Source organism: Coregonus lavaretus (genome assembly GCF_964263955.1).
Source record: "Coregonus lavaretus genome assembly, contig: HAP1_SCAFFOLD_1926, whole genome shotgun sequence".
Lineage (NCBI taxonomy): Eukaryota > Metazoa > Chordata > Actinopteri > Salmoniformes > Salmonidae > Coregonus > Coregonus lavaretus.
The window spans coordinates 7,693-30,490 of record NW_028162419.1 but is presented as its reverse complement, the minus strand read 5'-3'; the positions used below and the strand labels follow the sequence as shown (position 1 = coordinate 30,490).

Genomic DNA, 22,798 nt, shown 5'->3' with positions numbered 1-22,798 from the left:
TTAGAGTGTTTATATGCTGTTTAATACGACATGTAGCCTATTTGAAATGATGAGCGCTTCTTCCATTCACCTTTTCACATTTGTTATAATACTTTTCATTCAAATCATATGGTTTGGTTTTAATGCTTAAAAAACAATTGGTAGGTACAGGTAGTCACAGAAGTTGATGGGTGTTGGTTAAATTGTGATTTTAATGAATGGAGCGAATTTGGAGCGGCAGTTCTTTTACCCTGTGAACAAGGAACGTTTTTTAGCGGAGCGGTAGGAAATGACGTGGAGCGCCAGAGCGGAGCACAAGCACCATTAGCGATGAGCGGGATTTTCGACCGCTCAACTCCGCTCACATACTCAGACACAAACACACACACACACACACACACACACACACACACACACACACACACACACACACACACACACACACACACACACACACACACACACACACATTCCCACTTGCTCTCTTCTCTAGTTATCCAGACAGGGAGCAACTCCAGACCATCTACTCTGCGTACCTGCAGCCTGTTCTCCAGAGGAGCCTTGGGAGCCAGGCAGCCTGGGCCAGCACTGGGAAAACACACCAGCTAGCAGGGTCTCTGGTACAGGTCTACGAACAGGTGTGTGTGTGTGTGTGTCTGTGCTGTCTCAGATGAGTTCATGTGTTATCAGAGTAAAGCTTCAGCTTTAAGCTGCTCTAATCTTTCCAAGCAGCAGCTTTAGATCAGCACTTACTTAATGCCTCTTATATCTAATCCGCACTCTTAGGGAAGCAAATCTAAACCACACACACACACAAACACAAACAATACAGCCACTTATTACACGGGTGTGTGTGTGTGGTTTAGATTTGCTTCCCTAAGAGTGCGGATTAGATATAACTTCTTATATACCTCTCTGGTCTCAGGTGAAGGCTAAGTTCACTGTGGATGACCACAGCCACTACCTGTTCACTCCGTGTGTCCTCACCCAGTGGGTGCTCAGCCTGCTGCGATACGACCTGACCGCAGGTGAGTCAACCACAACAGCACGGTCAAACCACGTGGTCAGATCACACCTCACACCACTGCCTCTACTTCCACTCTCTCACAGTCCACTGGGACCTATAGTCAGATCACAGGGTTAAATCACACGGTCAGACCGCAATCAGTACACAAGGGTTTCCCAAACTAGGGGTCGCCTGATTTGAAAATGGGTTCGTGAGAGAAAATGTGCGCTTGGTTCATAGAACCGGGGTTACGTCAGTAACCTTCGGTAGCCGCTAGATGCGGTTGTAATAAACAGAGCGGTTTCTGTTTTTCTTCTTACAAATGTGTCTCTGTCTTTTGAATGGTTTAAGCTACAAAATATTATGACCCCATCACTGAAAGATTAGACTCTCAGGAACACATACAGTGCATTCAGAAAGTACCCTTTGACTTTTTCCACATTTTGTTACGATACAGCCTTGTTTTTTCCCCTCATCAATCTACACACAATACCCCATAATGACAAAGCAAAAACAGGTTTTTAGAAATGTTTGCAAATGTATTAAAAACATCAAACTGAAATATTACATTTACATAAGTATTCAGATCCTTTACTCAGTACTTTGTTGAAGCACCTTTGGCAGCGATTACATCCTCAAGTATTTTTGGGTATGACGCTACAAGCTTGGCACACCTGTATTTGGGGAGTTTCTCCCATTCTTCTCTGCAGAGCCTCTCAAGCTCTGTCAGGTTGGATGGGGAGCGTCGCTGCACAGCTATTTTCAGGCCTCAACAGAGATGTTCGATCGGGTTCAAGTCCGGGCTCTGGCATGCCACTCAAGGACATTCAGAGACTTGTCCTGAAGCCACTCCTGCATTGTCTTGGCTGTGTGCTTAGGGTCTTTGTCCTGTTTGAAGGTGAACCTTCACCACAGTCTGAGGTCCTAAGCGCTCTGGAGCATCAAGGATCTCTCTGTTCTTTGCTCCATTCATCTTTCCCACGATCCTGACTAGTCTCCCAGTCCCTGCCGCTGAAAAACATCACGACAGCATGATGCTGCCACCACCATGCTTCACTGTAGGGATGGTGCCAAGTTTCCCCCAGACATGACGCTTGGCATTCAGGCCAAAGAGTTCAATCTTGGTTTCATCAGACCAGAAAATCTTTTTTTTATGGTCTGAGAGTCCTTTAGGGGCCTTTTGGCAAACTCCAAGCGGGCTGTCATATGCCTTTTACTGAGGAGTGGCTTCTGATTGGTGGAGTGCTGCAGAGATGGTTGTCCTTCTGGAAGGTTCTCCCATGTCCACAGAGGAACTCTAGAACTCTGTCAGAGTGACCATCGGGTTCTTGGTCACCTCCCTGGTTCTCCCCTGATTGCTCAGTTTGGCCGGGCGGACAGCTCTAGGAAGAGTATTGGTGGTTCCAAACGTCTTCCATTTGATGGAGGCCACTGTGATGAAGGCCACTGTGTTCTTGGAGACCTTCAATGCTGCAGAATGTTTTTGGTACCCTTCCCCAGATCTGTGCCTCGACACAATCCTGTCTCAGGGATCTACGGACAATTCCTTCGACCTCATGGTTTGGTTTTTGCTCTGACATGCACTGTCAACTGTGGGACCTTATATAGACGGATATGTGCCTTTCCAAATCATGTCCAATCAATTGAATTTACCACAGGTGGACTCCAATCAAGTTGTAGAAACATCTCAAGGATGATCAATGGAAACAGGATGCACCTGAGCTCAATTCCGAGTCTCATAGCAAAGGGTCTGAATACTTATGTAAATAAGGTATTTCTGTTTTTTATGTTTTATACATTTGAAACAATTTATAAGAACCTGTTTTCGGTTCGTCATCATGGGATATTGTGTGTAGATTGATGAGGAAAAACATTTATTTAATCAATTTTAGAATAATGCTGTAACGTAACAAAATGTGGAAAAAGGGAAGGGGTCTGAATACTTTCCGAATGCACTGTATGTGGAGTACCAGTCAAAAGTTTGGACACACCTACTCATTCCAGGGTTGTTCTTTATTTTTACTATTTTCTACATTCTAGAATAATAGTGAAGACATCAAAACTATGAAATAACACATATGGAATGATGTAGTAACCCAAAAGAATTACAACAAATCAAAATATATTTTATATTTGAGATTCTTCAAATAGCCACCCTTTGCGTTGATGACAGCTTTGCACACTATTGGCATTCTCTCAACCAGTTTAATGAGGTAGTCACCTGGAATTCATTTCAATTAACAGGTGTGCCTTGTTAAAAGTTAATTTGTGGAATTTCTTTCCTTCTTAATGCATTTGAGCTAATCAGTTGTGTTGTGACAAGGTAGGGGGGGTATAGAGAAGATAGACCTATTTGGTAAAAGACCAAGTCTATATTTTGGCAAGAACAGCTCAAATAAGCATAGAGAAACGACAGTCCATCATTACTTTAAGACATGAAGGTCAGTCAATACGGAAGATTTCAAGAAGTTTGAAAGTTTCTTCAAGTGCAGTCGCAAAAACCATCAAGCGCTATGATGGAACTGGCTCTCATGAGGACTGCCACAGGAATGGAAGACCCAGAGTTACCTCTGCTGCAGAGGATAACTTCATTAGAGTTACCAGCCTCAGAAATTGCAGCCCAAATAAATGCTTCACAGAGTTCAAGTAACAGACACATCTCAACATCAACTGTTCAGAGGAGACTGTGTGAATCAGGCCTTCATGGTCGAATTGCTGCAAAGAAACCACTACTAAATGACACCAATAAGAAGAAGAGACCTGCTTGGGCCAAGAAACACGAGCAATGATCATTGGACCGGTGGAAATGTGTCCTAATTGGAGATTTTTGGTTCCAACCGCTGTGTCTTTGTGATATGCGTTGTGGGTGAACGGATGATCTCCGCATGTGTATTTCCCACCGTAAAGCATGGAGGAGGAGGTGTTATGGTGTGGGGGTTCTTTGCTGGTGACACTGTCTGTGATTTATTTAGAATTCAAGGCACACATAACCAGCATGGCTACAACAGCATTCTGCAGCGATACTTCATCCTATCTGGTTTGCTCATAGTGGGGCTATCATTGTTTTTTCAACAGGACAATGACCCAACTCCCCTCCATGCTGTGTAAGGGCTATTTGACCAAGAAGGAGAGTGATGGAGTGCTCCATCAGATGACTTGGCCTCCTCAATCCCCCGACCTCAACCCAATTGAGTTGTTTTGGGATGAGTTGGACCGCAGAGTGAAGGAAAAGCAGCCAACAAGTGTTCAGCATATGTGGGAACTCCTTCAAGACTGTTGGAAAAGCATTCCAGGTGAAGCTGGTTGAGAGAATGCCAAGTGTGCAATGCTGTCATGAAGGCAAAGGGTGGCTTTTTGACAAATTTGTTTAACACTTTTTTAGTTACTACATGATTCCATATGTGTTATTTCATAGTTTTGATGTCTTCACTATTATTCTACAATGTAAATAATAGGACAAATAAAGAAAAACCCTTGAATGAGTAGGTGTGTCCAATCTTTTGACTGGTAGTGTACATCCTGTTTCCCTCTACTATAACCACAAGCCGTTAGAACCTAGTGGACAAGACCAGGCACCAAATCAGACCAGGGGAAAAAGATCATCATCAACATTATTGCCTGATGATCTTCTGAACTTCCCAATACCTTTCTGATGCATTTCAGTCACTTCAAACCATACTGTCTTCACATTTAATTACTCTCTAAAATACTGTCAGACTGATTTTGTAATAGACTGTCATAGCCCAAATAAACATTGGCCAAAATGGGGTTGAGGGGCCAAAAAAGTTTGGGAACACTTGCACTACACCAGGGTTCTTCAATTCCGGTCCTGGAGGGCCGAAACACCTCTGTTTTTCATCCTCTCCTTCTAATCAGGGGCTAATTCAGACCTGGGACACCAGGTGAGTGCAATTAACTACCAGGTAGAAATAAAAAACAGAAGTGTTTCGGCCCTCCAGGACCGGAATTGAAGAACCCTGCACTACACCATCTTTTTGGGGCCCATTTTGAGTTGTCACCAAAAAGTTTAATATCTTTCTGCAATACTTAAAACTGCTAATTGCATGGGTTTTCTCGGTTGTTGCCGACTTCTCATTATTTGGTAACTGTCTTAACTTTAGACTGTACTGTTTAATTCTAGCTGCTGTTGGATATTTCAGAGTATCCTCTGAAAGTCAGTAGTTCTCTTCCTCTCCCTGCTTCCTGCATTCACCATCACTTTCATCCTCTCTCCCTCTCTCCCCTGTTCTGCTGCCTCTGTCACCCGTCTCTTTCTCTTTCATCATCCTCTTCTCTCTGTCCTCCTTCATCTCTCCCTCTGTCACTCCCTCCCTCCCTCCTGCAATGTGTTCTCCCTGTGATAGGGAGTCCAATCAGTAATTTTAATTAAAAGCGTTTGCTGACAAACTTCTTTTTTTTTGTCCCACGACTCATCGTTTCTTTACTCTACTCTCTCTGCCCCTCCCTCGTCCTGCTTACCTTTTCTACACGGTATGTCACAATGCCCTCTCTCATCACTTAAACTCTCTTCTCTGGTGTGTGAGTGTGTGTGTGTACACTGAGCTGTTTGGATGCCGTGTGTCTTTTTGTAGTATGGTCTAATGTAGTAGTGTACACCGAGTGTACTAAACATCAAGAACACCTGCTCTTTCCATGACATAGACTGACCAGGTGAATCCAGGTGAACGCTATGATCCCTTATTGATGTCACTTGTTAAATCCACTTTAGTCGGTGTAGATGAACGGGAGGAGACAGATTGAAGAAGGATTTTTAAGAGACAATTAAGACATGGATTGTGTATGTACGCCATTCAGAGGGTGAATGGGCAAGACAAAAGATGTAGGTGCCTTTGAACGGGGTATGGTAGTAGGTGCCAGGCGCACCGGTTTATGCCAAGAACTGCAGCGCTGCTGGGTTTTTCACGCTCAACAGCTTCCCGTGTGTATCAAGAATGGTCCACCGCCCAAAGGACATCCAGCCAACTTGACATAACTGTGGGAAGCACTGGAGTCATATTAGGAAGGTGTTCTTAATGTTTTGTCCACTCAGTGTATATGTGTGTGTGTGTGTGTGTTAACCCCTCCTCTCTGTGTCTGTAGGGGACCGTAATATAACAGACTCAGTGTTGGAGGTGGTAGCCTATGAGGCCAGGAGGCTGTTCAGAGACCGACTGGTCTCCTCCAAAGACATCCATTCCTTCGACAACATCCTCTCCTCCGTCATACGAGGGGACTGGGGCTCCGACGCACTGGACAACATGACAGGTAACACACACACACACATCTCAGTGCTCCTCTCCCTCTGCACAGTGTGTGTGTAAACCAGGATGACAGCGGGTTCTCTGTAGTTGGGTTCTCTGTGAAACGGGTTCTGTGTGTACGGTCTTGTCCTGTAAATGGGCTCTATGTAACGTGGGGTTAGTGTGTGTGGGGGTGTGGGGGTGTGTGGATGTGTGTGGATTGGTGTGTGTGTGTGTGTGGATTGGTGTGTGTGTGTGTGTGTGTGTGTGTGTATGGATGTGTGTATAACTGTATTATCTCCCTGCAGATGGTTTCTATGTGACGTGGGGTGCGTCTGAGGGAGGGGGAGTGATGGCCCCTGGTCAGTCCCTGCCCCTACACGGTAAATCTCTGGGACTCCTCGACTTTGCCGACCTAAGCCAGGTCATACACAAGGTCAGTGTGTGTTTGTATTGTGTAGAACAGGGAGAGAGTGTGAGTGTGTGTGTGTGTGTGTGTGTGTGTGTGTGTGTGTGTGTGTGTGTGTGTGTGTGTGTGTGTGTGTGTGTGTGTGTGTGTGTGTGTGTGTGTGTGTGTGTGTGTGTGTTAATGCATCTCTCGCCTCTGTAGGGAGCGGTCCTGTATGGTCGTGACAACAGGGAGTTGGACCTGCTGTTGTTCTGGGAGGTGTGTCACTTTGTGTCTCGTGTGGACCGTGTCCTGAGTCGACCGGGGGGCTCTCTGCTCCTAGCCGGACGCAGCGGCGTGGGCCGACGCACCGCCACATGCCTGGTCTCACACATGCATGGATACACACTCTACACACCCAAGATCTCCCGCGGATACTCACTCAAACACTTCAACAACGACCTGAAGACCGTAAGATGCCATACCTCTGTCTCTGTCTGTCTTTCTGTCTGTCTGTGTAACTAATGTTTTAGTGGGCAGTGTTTCCCCTATATTCGTTTAGCAGAGGCAGACTTTTTAAATTTTGATTTGGTTATACTTTTTGGGAAGGAAAACCGCTTTCAGTGTTAACTTAAACGACTAAAACAAGATAACCAAGTATGTAGAAAAGATAAAGGACCTATATATGTTTTTATAAGATTTCATGGCATGAGGCATTCATTTTGTTCTGTTTGAGTCACTCAGATAGCATAGAACATGGCATAAGCCACGGCAAAATGTGTAGAATTGTTGGAAATTAGCTTTAAAACAGCACATTTTCTCTCTGCCCCATGGCAAAATATGTAGAATTGCAGGAAATTAGCTTTAAAACAGCAAAATGTTGTCTCTGTGGCCAAGAGAAGGGCCTCTAAAATGTTCAGTCGGAGAGGACGCCATTGGCCATGCCCAATGCCACGCCCCCACCACGCTCACCCCTAAGCCCCATTTTGATTCAGAAAAAACCCTGGAATGACAAGTTACAAGATATATATTTGTAGAATTTTATGCATTCAGTCTTTTGGGGTTTTTCAATTGCAGATGGGCAACCTCATGCTTCAACCTATTTATTTAAAGCTGCTATGCTGCATCAGTTGAACTACAGGTTATAATGCTTTTAAAGGGGAAATTATATTTCAGATGGTGTCAACATAATTTAATTGTCATTCATTTTGGAGTAGAATGTCGTTAAAAAAATTCACCAGAAGTGACCTTCTCACAGTCGTTCTACAAAAACAATGTCACGGGGGTGCATGCCTCTGGACCCCTCCAGCATAAGCCCCCTCCCCCCCTAACTTTACCACCGCTGCTGAAAGTAAATCCTAGGGGAAACACTGGTGTGAGTAAGGCAAAGCTGGACAAGGCAAAGCGTCCTGCAGGGAACATCAAATCTCACACACCTGACTTGTGTTTTAACCGTGTGTGTGTGTGTGTGTTCTCTTCTGTGTAGGTGATGCAGCTGGCAGGTCTGGAGGGCCAACAGGTGGTGCTGTTGCTGGAGGATTATCAGTTTGTCCACCCAGCCTTCCTGGAGATGGTCAACAGCCTGCTGTCCTCTGGTCAGTCGCATAGAAACAACTACACACAAATGTCAGATGATGAATAAAACCATGTACCATAAATCCCAGGCGAGGTGCTGAATCTGTCCTCAGTTTCAGTTCAAAGTGATGTGTGTTGTAGTTGATGTAGTTAGCTTACTATACTGTACTGAGATCAGTGTTATATGTGTTGTAGATGAGGTACTGACCTGGGGTCTGTACTGTACTGAGATCAGTGTTATATGTGTTGTAGATGAGGTACTGGCCTGGGGTCTGTACTGTACTGAGATCAGTGTTATATGTGTGTTGTAGGTGAGGTACTGGCCTGGGGTCTGTACTGTACTGAGATCAGTGTTATATGTGTTGTAGATGAGGTACTGACCTGAGGTCTGTACTGTACTGAGATCAGTGTTATATGTGTTGTAGATGAGGTACTGGCCTGGGGTCTGTACTGTACTGAGATCAGTGTTATATGTGTGTTGTAGGTGAGGTTCCAGGCCTGTATTCCCCAGAGGAGCTGGAGCCCCTCCTCTCCTCTCTCAAAGATCCTGCATCCCAGGACGGATTCACTGGACCCCTCTTCAACTACTTTGCCTACCGTGAGAGACTCATCTATCTAGCTACTCATCTACATTTACAATACATATTATTATTATTATTTTTAACCTTTATTTAACTAGGCAAGTCAGTTAAGAACAAATTCTTATTTACAATGACGGCCTACCAAAAGGCAAAAGGCCTCCTGCGGGGACGGGGGCTGAGATTAAAAATAAAAATATAGGACAAAACACACATCACGACAAGAGAGACACCACAACACTACATAAAGAGAGACACCACAACACTACATAAAGAGAGACACCACAACACTACATAAAGAGAGACACCACAACACTACATAAAGAGAGACACCACAACACCACATAAAGAGAGACACCACAACACTACATAAAGAGAGACACCACAACACTACATAAAGAGAGACACCACAACACTACATAAAGAGAGACACCACAACACTACATAAAGAGAGACACCACAACACTACATAAAGAGAGACACCACAACACTACATAAAGAGATACACCACAACACTACATAAAGAGAGACACCACAACACTACATAAAGAGATACACCACAACACTACATAAAGAGAGACACCACAACACTACATAAAGAGATACACCACAACACTACATAAAGAGAGACACCACAACACTACACAAAGAGAGACACCACAACACTACATAAAGAGAGACACCACAACACTACACAAAGAGAGACCTAAGACGACAATGAACTATTTTGTAAAGAGAAACAGGTGTTTGATGTCTTTAATGTATTATAAGAAATGCTAATTTATCTTTGTAAAATAAAAAAGAATCAAAAACCTAAAAACAAGTGTATTTAAAAAATAAAAAACTTTTGTATCAGAAGAAAAATAAAAACGTTTTGGTTTTAAAATGTGCTCTACTTGTATTTATTGTGTGAGTGAATGTTGGCCAATTTATAAACACATTATAGCCTTTGTAATATATTATATAACATTATATCTGGATTTCATCAGTACTACATCAAGTCAAACTCTAAACTGGATTTAAAATAAACTCACAGTTAAGATTTACAGGATAAAATAGACCATGCATGACCTGATGCCCCATCCACTGCTATGAACATCATGGTTTGTTACTGTAATGCACTGTCCAATGCTGCCCTCTAGAGCTACAGCGCTGTAACTACACCCTAAAGTCTGTCGAATCTGTCCTCCGTGAGACCAATCACATTCACTGACTCTAAACTAAAGCATGTAACATTTCCACCTGGAACTAGTGCCAAATGTCAATTACATATCTTTAATTACATACCAATTGTAGCAAAGAAATAGAAATCCACGAGAGTAAAACATAAGTTTTTTTTTACTCTGCATGACGCTCCAAATTAACTTCGGCTGTTTGGCTCCCGTTCGCGATATTGACAACAAAAAACATTGTGTTGTCCAAAACATCAAAGCAAAACTTCTTCACTTCCTTGCAACAGATGTTTTGTGGATTATGATCAGGTAAGAAGCAGTACTGAGCCATTTTAGGCATTTCGAAGCCGTGTCTTAAAAATAAATTTAAAAAAAATCGAAATTATAGTTAAAAGGCCTACAGTTTACTCACAGACATGGTCAACAACAAACCTCAAGATGCATGATGATTAAGTATTTCAGATGCAGCAACATACATCCCACCTAGCACATTTCGGTCCTTGGAAGTTGTAGGAACATACACTTTTGGTTTCCCATTGGTTCTGGGAACGAAGCCATAAGTGTTTTTGGAGAATGTAAGTGAACATTTTAGTTTGCAGGGAGGTTCTGATTACATCATTCTATGGTTCCCGGAAAGTTTTCCTGGGAGGTTTTATTGACGTTATTTGAATGGAAATTATATCTTATTTGAAGGTAATTAAGCAACGTTGCTTGGGCATTAATCATGCAAACACATTTCGTTTTTATTGTGGCACGGTGTCAGTGAGATTCGAACCATGAAATTAGTCCACTGCGCCACCACAATGGAGCTAGCGTGCTAGTTAAAAAAAAAACTCATTTTCATTTTAGTTTATTCAAACAGACCCTATTTCAAAGGAAACAAGCACTCATTAAGACCAATTAGTGTGGGCGTCTGACACACCTAAACACACTTAACAAGATCGAGGATAAAGATAGTTTTGTTGATGCTGAGAACAGAATCTATATGTTTTTAAATAACATTCTTTGAACATTACTAATGTTTTCTGGTGGTTTTTATGGAAAGGTTTCTTAATGTTCTGAGAACATGACTTTAAATAGAACCATGAGGAAACCTGCCGAAAACTTTATGCTGAGGTACTGGAATTCCCACAGAAGAAAATCAAATCAAATTGTATTTGTCACATGTGCCGAATACAACAGGTGTAGACCTTACAGTGAAATGCTTACTTACAAGCCCTTAACCAACAATGCAGTTTTAAGAAAGAAAAAAATATATATATACAATATAAAATAATACGAAATAAAAGTAACAAATAATTAAAGAGCAGCAGTAAAAATAACATTAGCGAGGCTATATACAGGGGGTACCGGTACCGAGTCAATGTACAGGGGCACCGGTTAGTCGAAGTAATTGGGGTAATATGTACATGTAGGTAGAGTGACTATGCATAGATAATAAACAGTAGCAGCAGCGTAAAAGAGGGGTGGGGGGGGCAATTCAAATAGTCCGGGTAGCCATTTGATTAGATATTCAGGGGTCTTATGGCTTGGGGGTAGAAGCTGTTTAGAAGCCTCTTGGACCTAGACTTGGCGCTCCTGTACCGCTTGCTGTGCGGTAGCAGAGAGAACAGTCTATGACTAGGGTGGCTGGAGTCTTTGACAATTTTTAGGGCCTTCCTCTGACACCGCCTGGTATAGAGGTCCTGGATGGCAGGAAGCTTGGCCCCAGTGATGTACTGGGCCGTACGCACTACCCTCTGTAGTGCCTTGCGGTCAGAGGCCAAGCAGTTGCCATACCAGGCGGTGATGCAACCAGTCAGGATGCTCTCGATGGTGCAGCTGTAGAAACCTTTGAGGATCTGAGGACCCATGCCAAATCTTTTCAGTCTCCTTAGGGTGAATAGGTTTTGTCGTGCCCTCTTCACGACTGTCTTGGTGTGCTTGGACCATGTTAGTTTGTTGGTGATGTGGACACCAAGGAACTTGAAGCTCTCAACCTGTTCCACTACAGCCCCATCGATGAGAATGGGGGCGTGCTCAGTCCTCTTTTTTTTCCTGTAGTCCACAATCATCTCCTTTGTCTTGGTCACGTTGAGGGAGAGGTTGTTATCCTGGCACCACACGGCAAGGTCTCTGACCTCCTCCCTATAGGCTGTCTCGTCGTTGTCGGTGATCAGGCCTACCACTGTTGTGTCATCAGCAAACTTAATGATGGTGTTGGAGTCGTGCCTGGCCATGCAGTCATGAGTGAACAGGGAGTACAGGAGGGGACTGAGCACGCACCCCTGAGGGGCCCCCGTGTTGAGGATCAGTGTGGCAGATGTGTTGTTGCCTACCCTTACTACCTGGGGGAGGCCCGTCAGGAAGTTCAGGATCCAGTTGCAGAGGGAGGTGTTTAGTCCCAGGATCCTTAGCTTAGTGATGAGCTTTGAGGACACTATGGTGTTGAACGCTGAGCTGTAGTCAATGAATAGCATTCTCACGTAGGTGTTCCTTCTGTCCAGGTGTGAAAGGGCAGTGTGGAGCGCAATAGAGATTGCATCATCTGTGGATCTGTTGTGGCGGTATGCAAATTGGAGTGGGTCTAGGGTTTCTGGGATAATGTTGTTGATGTGAGCCATGACCAGCCTTTCAAAGCACTTCATGGCTACAGACATGAGTGCTACGGGTCGGTAGTCATTTAGGCAGGTTACCTTAGTGTTCTTGGGCACAAGGACTATGGTGGTCTCTTAAAGTTGTCTCTTAAAGTTCTCTGAACATTCTGAGAACATTACTTTAAATAGAACCATGATGAAACCTGTAGAAAACGTTATACTGAAGTTCTGAAATTCCCACAGAAGGACGTTGTTTCTCAACGTTCTCTGAGCAATTTTAGAATATTACTTTCAATAGAACCATGAGGAAACCTGTAGGAAATGTTATGGGAAGGTTCATTCAAAATAGCGATAGGACAACCACCCTCTCACCAAGCTCTAAGAAACATATGGTTCTCAGAACGTTATATGCTAGCTGGGATGGAACAAACATAGGCCTACATTAAGAAACCTGATTATCTCTCACTCTCACTCTCTCTCTCTCACTCACTCTGTCTCTCTCGCCCTCTCTCTTCCTGTGGATGTAGGTCATTTATACAGTTACCCTCTATCCTTTAACAGGAAGTCAGTTACAAAAATAACGGCGTTAAAGCTGTGTGTCCGAACCATCATTCAGCGAATCACTAACTGATTAGCCGCTCGGTCCCATGTACGTTTGCGTGCGTGTTTGTACGTACGTGTTTGTGTGTGCATGTTTGGGCTTGAGTGTGCGTATGCGTGCGTGCGCGTGTGTATGCGTGCGTGCGCGTGTGTATGTGTGCGTGCGCGTGTGTATGTGTGCGTGTGCATGTGTATGCGTGCGTGCGCGTGTGTATGTGTGCGTGCGCGTGTGTATGTGTGCATGCGCGTGTGTATGCGTGCGTGCGCGTGTGTATGTGTGCGTGCGCGTGTGTATGTGTGTGAACAGGCATGATCTAAATCCGTAGGTTAGATGACCTTCCTGTAATATAGTGTCTGCTGAACTGAGTATTAGTTTAAGAGCTCAGTCAAAAGCCTTGGAGGAGCGAAAGTGACAGCATCTCTCTATCGCATCCAGATGTGCACATTCACATCTTTTAATGGTAGTGAAAGTGTGTGTGTGTGTGTGTTGTGTGTGTGTATGGGGCAGGGGGTCTTTATGGGGGAGAAATAGCTATGTTCATCCCACTGGGGGGAGTCGTCCTCCCCCCACTCTCCTCCACATCTCAGTGAACTTTGCTGTAATGTTGCTGTTGGGAAGTTGTAGATGTAGAGGATTTTTTTAACCTCCAGTAAAATCTGATATTCCTGGGAATGCAGAGGGATTGTCAGAGCAGTACTCCCATGTCCACCCCGAATACCACAGAGCTCAGAGACCTGCTCTCTGTTTTATGTGTGTGTGTGTGTGTGCGGTGAAGTCAGCTTGATCACGTGGAGCTGATTTCCTCCATCGCTCAGTGACAGAAGGATCATAACTTCCTGGGCTTCAGGAGGAAGGTCAATGGAGGAAGGTCAATGGAGGAAGGTCAATGGAAAATTGGACACTCATGCTGCAGGCTTTGGAGTCTGGTCAGACTGGCCGGACCTCAATGACCTGTGCAACCGGACTGGAGTGGAGCTCAGGTGGACACGGACTGAGCCAGTGACTGCCTCTGATGCAGTTGTGGCAGATCACAGTGTTGTTGTGGAGGCTTCTGTCACCCATGATGGAAAGCCTCACCCTACATCCAGGACAACACTCCTTGGTATCAGACGGATGCAGCTACTGCAACACTGGACTGGCCTGAGGCTGCAGGGGAAACTGGACTGGCCTGAGGCTGCAGGGGAAACTGGACTGGCCTGAGGCTGCAGGGGAAACTGGACTGGCCTGAGGCTGCAGGGGAAACTCCCTGTTCTGGACTGTGCTGTCCACTCTGTCTCCCATTCCATGTACCAGAATGCTGCCGTTGGCCAGGACATTCTCACCATTACTGTTAAGGCGAGGCTGCAAGTTGTAATCTAGCACTCTGGTACCCTGCAAACCATGAGTCAAATGTAATGGGGTCCATTGCCCATGTTGTGAATGGCTGCTGTTCATAGAAGGATTTGTACATTGCAAGACATGACCGCCTTGTTGACCTGATAGCCAGCGAGGTGAGAGAAGTAGTCTCACCAACAGAACACATGTATAAACATTCTTGTGTAAGGGGAAGCTGGTTTGATGTTGATGAAGATGTGTTTTCCTGTGTGCCAAATATGGCAGATATTGTTGTTGTGGGGGAGGCCAGGGGGAGGTGCTCATTTTGGAAGTGGGCGGCTCATTTGACGGCTACATGGAGCAGGTCTTTGCTGAGAAGCTGCTTAAGTACCAGCCCCTCGTGGCTTGGACAGCCTCGGGTGGAGGTGCAAGCTGGTGGCGCTAATATTTGGCAGTCTCGGCCACATACAAAGGTTTGCGGTGCGTTTCCTCCAGATTGCGGGCCTGACAAAAACTAGGGCAAAGCAATTGGCTAGGTACTGTTCTGTTTCAGCTGTAGTGGACAGCCTAGCTGTTTGGAGAAGGAGGTTCTTTATGTACCCTTGAGTGCCATGCATACAGGGACCTTGTTTGGATCCTTTTTTTTGTACATTTGATTGGGGGATTAAAATAAAGTATTTAGTGTGTGTGTGTGCATGGGTGTCTGGGTGTGTGAGTGTGTGCACTGTTCCGATTCCTTATTGCCCCCCTTAGCCAGAATCCTGCAGCTGTTAACTCTTGGCTGGGTGAGGTTTAAATTATTTTCCCACAATGCTCAGTCCCTTTCCTGTTTGGACAGATGAGCTAAATGGCCACAAGGGGCCCTTCCCTCATGGATATAAAAGCATTAGATTAATGGAAGCTTGAGTGAGTGTCCACCATGTATCTTGTGTAGCCTCAGCAGTGTTAGTGGGGTGATTTGTAGCTTTAGTGAGAGCTGTCTCTGTCTCTCTCTCTCTCCTACTCTACATTTATTTAGATAAAGGTATTCATATGGATTCATGTACGATTTATGAGCAGTGTAACAATGACGCTGTGAGTCGAGGTGCAGGTGAAACAACAAAGGAGACAGCGTAACCGTGGCGATATAGCATGGACACAGGAACAATACCGGCTGAGGAATAAATGTTAGGGGAGGGACCGATAAAGGGGAGGTAATGAGGAAGGTAATGGAGTCCAGGTGTGAATCATAAAGATCTGCAGGTGCGCGTAATGATGGATGCCAGGTGTGCATAATGATCAATCCCAGGACCGGTGGTTAGTATTCCGGCGACCTCGCACGCCGGAGGGGAGGAGCAGGAGTAGACGTGACAAACAGAAGTAAACTCATTATAAATAAATGCTGTGGCATGTCAGATTGTAATAACTGAGGTTGTGGTAGTAATGGCCCTGGGGTTGAATATATGTGTTTGCCTCTGAGCAGTTAAATATTAGGCCCACACACAGACACACACACACACACACACACACACACAGGTAATCAAATATATAGCCTGCAGGTTAACTCTTTACATCACTCTGCCTGATCTTATTAATACTTGTTCATAAATAACTGAGTTGCCTCCCGACAAATGCAAGTACATTACTGGGAGGAAGAGGCACTGTGGTGGTGGGGGAGGTTGTTCGTGTCTGTGTGTAAGAATTTGATGGGGTTGCAAGAGACAGAAGAGTGTGTGATGTAGTGTGTGGGGTCAGTGTGTTGTGTCTTTACCAATGGTCATGTTGCCTGCAATCAAACAATCAACCAACCAATCAATCAATATTTCAGTCAATGAACAGCTACAGCTAATTTAATGCCTCACTCAGCCTATTATTTTGTTGATGAGTGTACATTTCACTATACACACGTTTGTGTATTACCAATGATCTATTACCGTCCTAATCCTGATGAATGCAATACTACTTTATCACCACTAGATGTCAGACTGATGTCAGAAAATACCTTTGTGACTTCTATGCAACCCCCCTCTCTCTATCTATTTCTCTCTCTCACTCTCACTCTCTCAATTCATTTTCAAACATATGTTTACATTGCCAAAGAAAGTGAAATAGATAATAAACAAAAGTGAAATAAACAATTTTTTTTTTTTACAGTAAACGTTACTCACTAAAGTTCCAAAAGAATAAAGACATTTCAAATGTCATATTATGTCTATATACAGTGTTATAACGATGTGCAAATAGTTAAAGTACAAAAGGGAAAATAAATAAACATAAATATGGATTGTATTAACAATGGTGTTTGTTCTTCACTGGTTGCCCTTTTCTTGTGGCAACAGGTCACAAATCTTGCTGCTGTGATGGCACACTGTGGTATTTCACCCAACAGATATGGGAGTTTATCAAAATTGGATTTGTTTTCTAATTCTTTGTGGGTCTGTGTAATTTGAGGGAAATATGTGTCTCTAATATGGTCATACATTTGGCAGGAGGTTAGGAAGTGCAGCTCAGTTTCCACCTCATTTTGTGGGCAGTGTGCACATAGCCTGTCTTCTCTTGAGAGCCAGGTCTGCCTACGGTGGCCTTTCTCAATAGCAAGGCTATGCTCACTGAGTCTGTACATAGTCAAAGCTTTCCTTAAGTTTGGGTCATTCACAGTGGTCAGGTATTCTGCCACTGTGTACTCTCTGTTTAGGGCCAAATAGCATACTAGTTTGCTCAGTTTTTTGTTAAATCTTTCCAATGTGTCAAGTAATTCTCTTTTTGTTTTCTCATGATTTGGTTGGGTCTAATTGTGTTGTTGTCCTGGGGCTCTGTGGGGTCTGTTTGTGTTTGTGAACAGAGCCCCAGGACCAGCTTACTTAGGGGACTCTTCTCCAGGTTCATCTCTCTGTAGGTGATGGCTTTGTTATGGAAGGTTTGGGAATCGCTAGGTGGTTGTAGAATTTAACGGCTCTTTTCTTGATGTTGATAATTAGCGGGTATCGGCCTAATTCTGCTCTGCATGCATTATTTGGTGTTTTATGTTGTACACAGAGGATATTTTTGCAGAATTCTGCATGCAGTCTCAATTTGGTGTTTGTCCCATTTTGTGAATTATTGGTTGGTTAAACCCCAGACCTCACAAACATAAAGGGCAATGGGTTCTGTAACTGATTCAAGTATTTTTAGCCAGATCCTAATTGGTATGTCGGATTTTATATTTATTTTGATGGCATAGAAGGCCCTTCTTGCCTTATGTCACAGATCGTTCACAGCTTTGTGGAAGTTACCTGTGGCGCTGATGTTTAGGCTGAGGTATGTATAGTTTTTTGTGTGCTCTAGGGCAACGGTGTCTAGATGGAATTTGTATTTGTGGTCCTGGCAATTTGACCTTTTTTGGAACACCAATATTTTTGTCTTACTGAGATTTATTGTCAGGGCCCAGGTCTGACAGAATCTGTGCAGAAGATCTAGGTGCTGCTGTAGGCCCTCCTTGGTTGGGACAGAAGCACCAGATCATCAGCAAACAGTAGACATTTTACTTCAGATTCTCTCTCTCATTCTCTGTAATTCAGTCAGTTGGTCAGATGGAGCATGGAAGAGATGTCCCCTGTAGCTCAGTTGGTAGAGCATGGCGCTTGCAACGCCAGGGTTGTGGGTTCGTTTCCCACGGGGGGCCAGTATGAAAATGTATGCACTCATTAACTGTAAGTCGCTCTGGATAAGAGCGTCTGCTAAGTGACTCAAATGTAAATGTAAAAATTATAGTAGATATGTTTAAAGTGTGAAACCACTAAACCATATCATTCTCAATTTCAGAACCTGCTTCTCTGGATGTATGTGCAGGCATGCATGTCTGTCACAGTGAGATGTATTGTCCTGTTAAAATCAGCCAGGTCATTCAAGATTGATGTAGAAATTGGACGTCCTGAGGATGTCAGGAAATGCCTTCAAACCCAGCCACTAGGGGCAACAGTGAGCGCTTTTACCATCAAGTAGGCTTGGGTAGTAGGGTACTTAGTAGGGTACTTAGTAGGGTACTTAGTAGGGTTTTGCTAGAGCAGGGGTTCCCCAAATTTTTTTGGCCCAAGACCCCATTTTGATATCTAAAAATTATCGCGACCCCAACCATGTGGCATTTAAAAAAAAAAAAAATTGACAGCCAATGTTTACTTTTTTAATTGTGGCTATTGCAGTCAATTGCTAAACATTCCAACAGTATTTCAGATTGTATTCTCAACTCACCATCATAAACTTTTAATGTGGGGCTATGATAGTCAATTGCAAATTAGTCTGAAATAATTTCTTATCTCACCACCACTAATGAGATGGGTGTGCTTGATGCATGTTGCGTCGGAGCTTCTCAAAGTCAGGGGGCGTGGTCGACAGTGCGCACCTCATCTCTCCTGTCACATCCAACCTGGATCGATATTTGTTTTTAATGCAGATGAGAGCACCGAATCAGCGTACCAGCGTAGGTTTAATGCTCGGAGGGAGACGGCACAGTATTCCCTCTGAGTCAGGAACCAAAACTCCTCCGTAGTGACCCGTGAATGCGTTGTCTGCAGCATTCGGTCACATGACAGCTCGATCAGCTGTTCCATTTCACTTACCAGCATGTCAACTGAGCCAGGATCACAGTCAAACGGATTTCGCTGATTCGGTCACTCATCTGTAAAATGTTCTTGTTTTTCCCCAGCTGCATGCTTGCGTTCAGTTCGTTCAGTTTCCCAAATATGTCTGTTACATAGGTAAGGAGACACATTTTCTTTTCATTACACAGAAAGTCAACGAAGTCTGTTTTTTACATCCATTGTGAATGACAACAGTACCTCTCTCAATTCTAAAAATCTTTCCAACACTACCCTCGATAACCACTAAGCCTTGGTGTGAAATAAAACATTGTCATGCTCTGATCCCATATCTCCACATAGTTTTGTGAACAGGCATGCACGATGTAGTTTACAATCGAAGTTACCTGCTGCATATCTCAGAGTTCTGTGCTCAGCTCTTTTGCCGCCAGTTGCTCTCGGTGTATCCATTATAGCTCAGTGGGTGTATCATACAATGCGTCCATATGGCCGAGGGAGACACATTCATAACTAGAGTGCAGAGGCCTGCCCGCCGTCCCGTGATAGATGGAGCCCCATCTGTGCAAAAGTCCACCATTCGATCCTATGGAATCTGTTTCTTTTCCATCAATATAGCCACGCAGCACACTGAAATATACCCTGTGTCGTTTCATGCTCGGGAATCGTGAGACAGAACAATGTGTCCTCATGAATAGCATGCCCCGACATGTAGCGAACCAAAGTCAATGCATCTTGGCCCTCACAGCTAACGTCTATTTGGAGAGCATAAGGTGGGGAGGTTTTGAGTCGTTCAGTCAGTTTCCTTTTTATTGCAGTGTTATCTGACGTATTGATGAGAATTTCTGTGCCTCTGCCTCCCCACACATTGTTTTCACCATATTGCAGCCGGTAATATCAAAGTTTCTGCAACAGTGTGTGGTTTCATAGCATAGTGGGGTTAGCCATTCACTGTGGGAATGATTCAAGCGCAACGGTCAAGTGTGGCCTTTTCCCACGATCTAAGGGTGCTCTCTGGTTGAATTTGAACTTTTAGATTTGAATACATTTCATTTAGATTTTTAAGGTTAACCACATTACAATGATTTTGAGAGACAAAGACGATATTAGAAGTTTGGACACACCTACTCATTCAAGGGTTTTTCTTTATTTTTTTACTATTTTCTACATTGTAGAATTATAGTGAAGACATCAAAACTATGAAATAAGACATATGGAATCATGTAGTAGCCAAAAAAGTGTTCAACAACAAGCTTTGCACACTCTTGGCATTCTCTCAACCAGCTTAATGAGGAATGCTTTTCCAACAGTCTTGAAGGAGTTCCCACATATTCTGAGCACTTGTTGGCTGCTTTTCCTTCACTCTGCGGTCCAACTCATCCCAAACCATCTAAATTTAGTTGAGGTCAGGTGATTGTGGAGGCCAGGTCATCTGATGCAGCACTCCATCACTCTCCTTCTTGGTCAAAAAACCCTTACACAGCCTGGAGGTGTGTTTTGGGTCATTGTCCTGTTGAAAAACAAATAATAGTCCCACTAAGTGCAAACCAGATGGGATGGCGTATCGCTGCAGAATGCTGTGGTAGCCATGCTGGTTAAGTGTGCCTTGAATTTTAAAAAAATCACGACAGTGTCACCAGCAAAGCACCCCCATACCATCACACCTCCTCCACCATGCTTCACGGTGGGAACCACACATGTGGAGAATATCCATTCACCTACTCTGCGTCTCACAAAGACACAGCGGTTGGAACCAAAAACCTCCAATTTGGACTCATCAGACCAAAGGAAAAATGTCCACCGGTCTAATGTCCATCGCTTGTGTTTCTTGGCCCAAGCAAGTCTCTTCTTCTTATTGGTTTCCTTTAGTAGTGGTTTCTTTGCAGCAATTCGACCATGAAGGGCTGATTCACGCAGTCTCCTCTGAACAGTTGATGTTGAGATGTGTCTGTTACTTGAACTCTGTGAAGCATTTATTTGGGCTGCAATCTGAGGTGCAGTTAACTCTAATGAACTTATCCTCTGGGTCTTCCTTTCCTGTGGGGGTCCTCATGAGAGCCAGTTTCATCAGGTTTTTGCGACTGCACTTGAAGAAACTTTAAAAGTTCTTGACATTTTCCGGATTGACTGACCTTCATGTCTTACAGTAATGATGGATTGTCGTTTCTCTTTGCTTATTTGAGCTGTTCTTGCCATAATATGGACTTGGTCGTTTATCAAATAGGGCTATCTTCTGTATACCACCCCTACCTTGTCACAACATAACTGATTGGCTCAAACGCATTAAGAAGGAAAGAAATTCCACAAATCAACCGGTGGAGGCTGCTGGAATGGAGTCAATGGAATGGCAGTGGTGTAAAGTACTTAAGTAAAAATACTTTAAAGTACTACTTAAGTAGTTTTTTTGGGTATCTGTACTTTACTATATATATTTTTTGACTACTTTTACTTTTACTTCACTACATTCCTAAAGAAAATATTGTACTTTTTACTCCATACATTATCCCTGACAACTAAAGTACTCGTTACATTTTGAATGCTTAGCACATGGTTCTTCAATTCCGGTCCTGGAGGGCCGAAACACTTCTGTTTTTTATTTCTACCTGGTAGTTAATTGCACTCACCTGGTGTCCCAAGTCTGAATTAGCACCTGATTAGAAGGAGAGGATGAAAAACAGAGGTGTTTCGGCCCTCCAGGACCGGAATTGAAGAACCCTGGCTTAGCAGGACAGGAAAATTGTCAAATTCAAACACTTATCAAGAGAACACGTGGTCATCCCTACTGCCTCTGGCCTGGCGGACTCACTAAACACAAATGCATCTTTTGTAAATAATGTCTGAGTGTTGGAGTGTGCCCCTGGCTATCCGTACATTTGAAAAACAAATTGCTTAATATAAGGAATTTTGAATTATTTATACTTTTACTTTTGATACTTAAGTATATTTTAGCAATTACATTTACTTTTGATACTTTAGTATATTTAAAACCAAATACTTTCACTTTTTCTTGAGCAACTTTCTATTAAGATATCTATACTTTTACTAAAGTATGACAATTGGGTACTTTTTCCACCACTGTGGAGTTCGTATCAAACATGTGGTTTCCATGTGATTGATACCATTCCATTGACTCCATTCCAGCCATTATAACGAACTGTCCTCACTTCAGCAGCCTCCACTGCTACCAACCTTATTATAACGACAAAATATAACATTTGTTCACAAAAAAATATTGTTCTCACTCAATTATAGGAATGTTTTTGGGTGGATTTCTCCTTTTAATATTTGAATTATCCCGAACCATAACCCTTTAACCATTCGAAATGAGTGGCTAAACTTAACACCTAACTTTGAAATTTGAGACAGAGAGCTTATTGGTTAAAACTGTCTGGAGCTGTCTGTTAGCTGGGCTGATTCAAGGGAGTAACCAATGGCTGGATTCCAAACTGAAATAACACTTCCCTGGATGGTAATGGGGACTGAGAGGACAATCCAGACCCACACACACACGCACACTCACACACACACACTCGCACACTCACACACACGCACACTCACACACACACACACCACTGAATTAGGCCAATAAACATGGCTGTATTCACATCTGTGAGTTGGTTCAGGGCTAATAAGGAGGAAACAGTGTAGGCGTGGGATCAGAGGGGTTTTTGAGAACTGTCTGATTGGCATTCTGGTCAGCAATCAAACTGTTTGCAGAGTCGGTGTTCCATGAAAACAAAATGCACACACACACATACACACACACACACACACACACACAAGTTAAAGGGTGTGTGTGGTCATAAACATATACACAAA

At 43.6% G+C, this 22,798-nt stretch overlaps 1 protein-coding gene across 1 annotated transcript in view; it reads left to right on the top strand.

Moving 5' to 3' along the window:
* Positions 1 to 9,060, top strand: part of LOC311119282 (cytoplasmic dynein 2 heavy chain 1-like) — a 58,349-nt gene extending 49,289 nt beyond the window's left edge. Inside the window, 7 exon segments of the mRNA XM_084194002.1 lie at positions 473 to 617; positions 905 to 1,007; positions 6,086 to 6,250; positions 6,534 to 6,661; positions 6,836 to 7,084; positions 8,100 to 8,208; positions 8,673 to 9,060. Coding sequence (XP_084050128.1) covers positions 473 to 617; positions 905 to 1,007; positions 6,086 to 6,250; positions 6,534 to 6,661; positions 6,836 to 7,084; positions 8,100 to 8,208; positions 8,673 to 8,863 — 1,090 coding nt within the window. The 3' untranslated portion in view covers positions 8,864 to 9,060.
* The last annotated feature ends 13,738 nt before the right edge of the window (positions 9,061 to 22,798 follow it).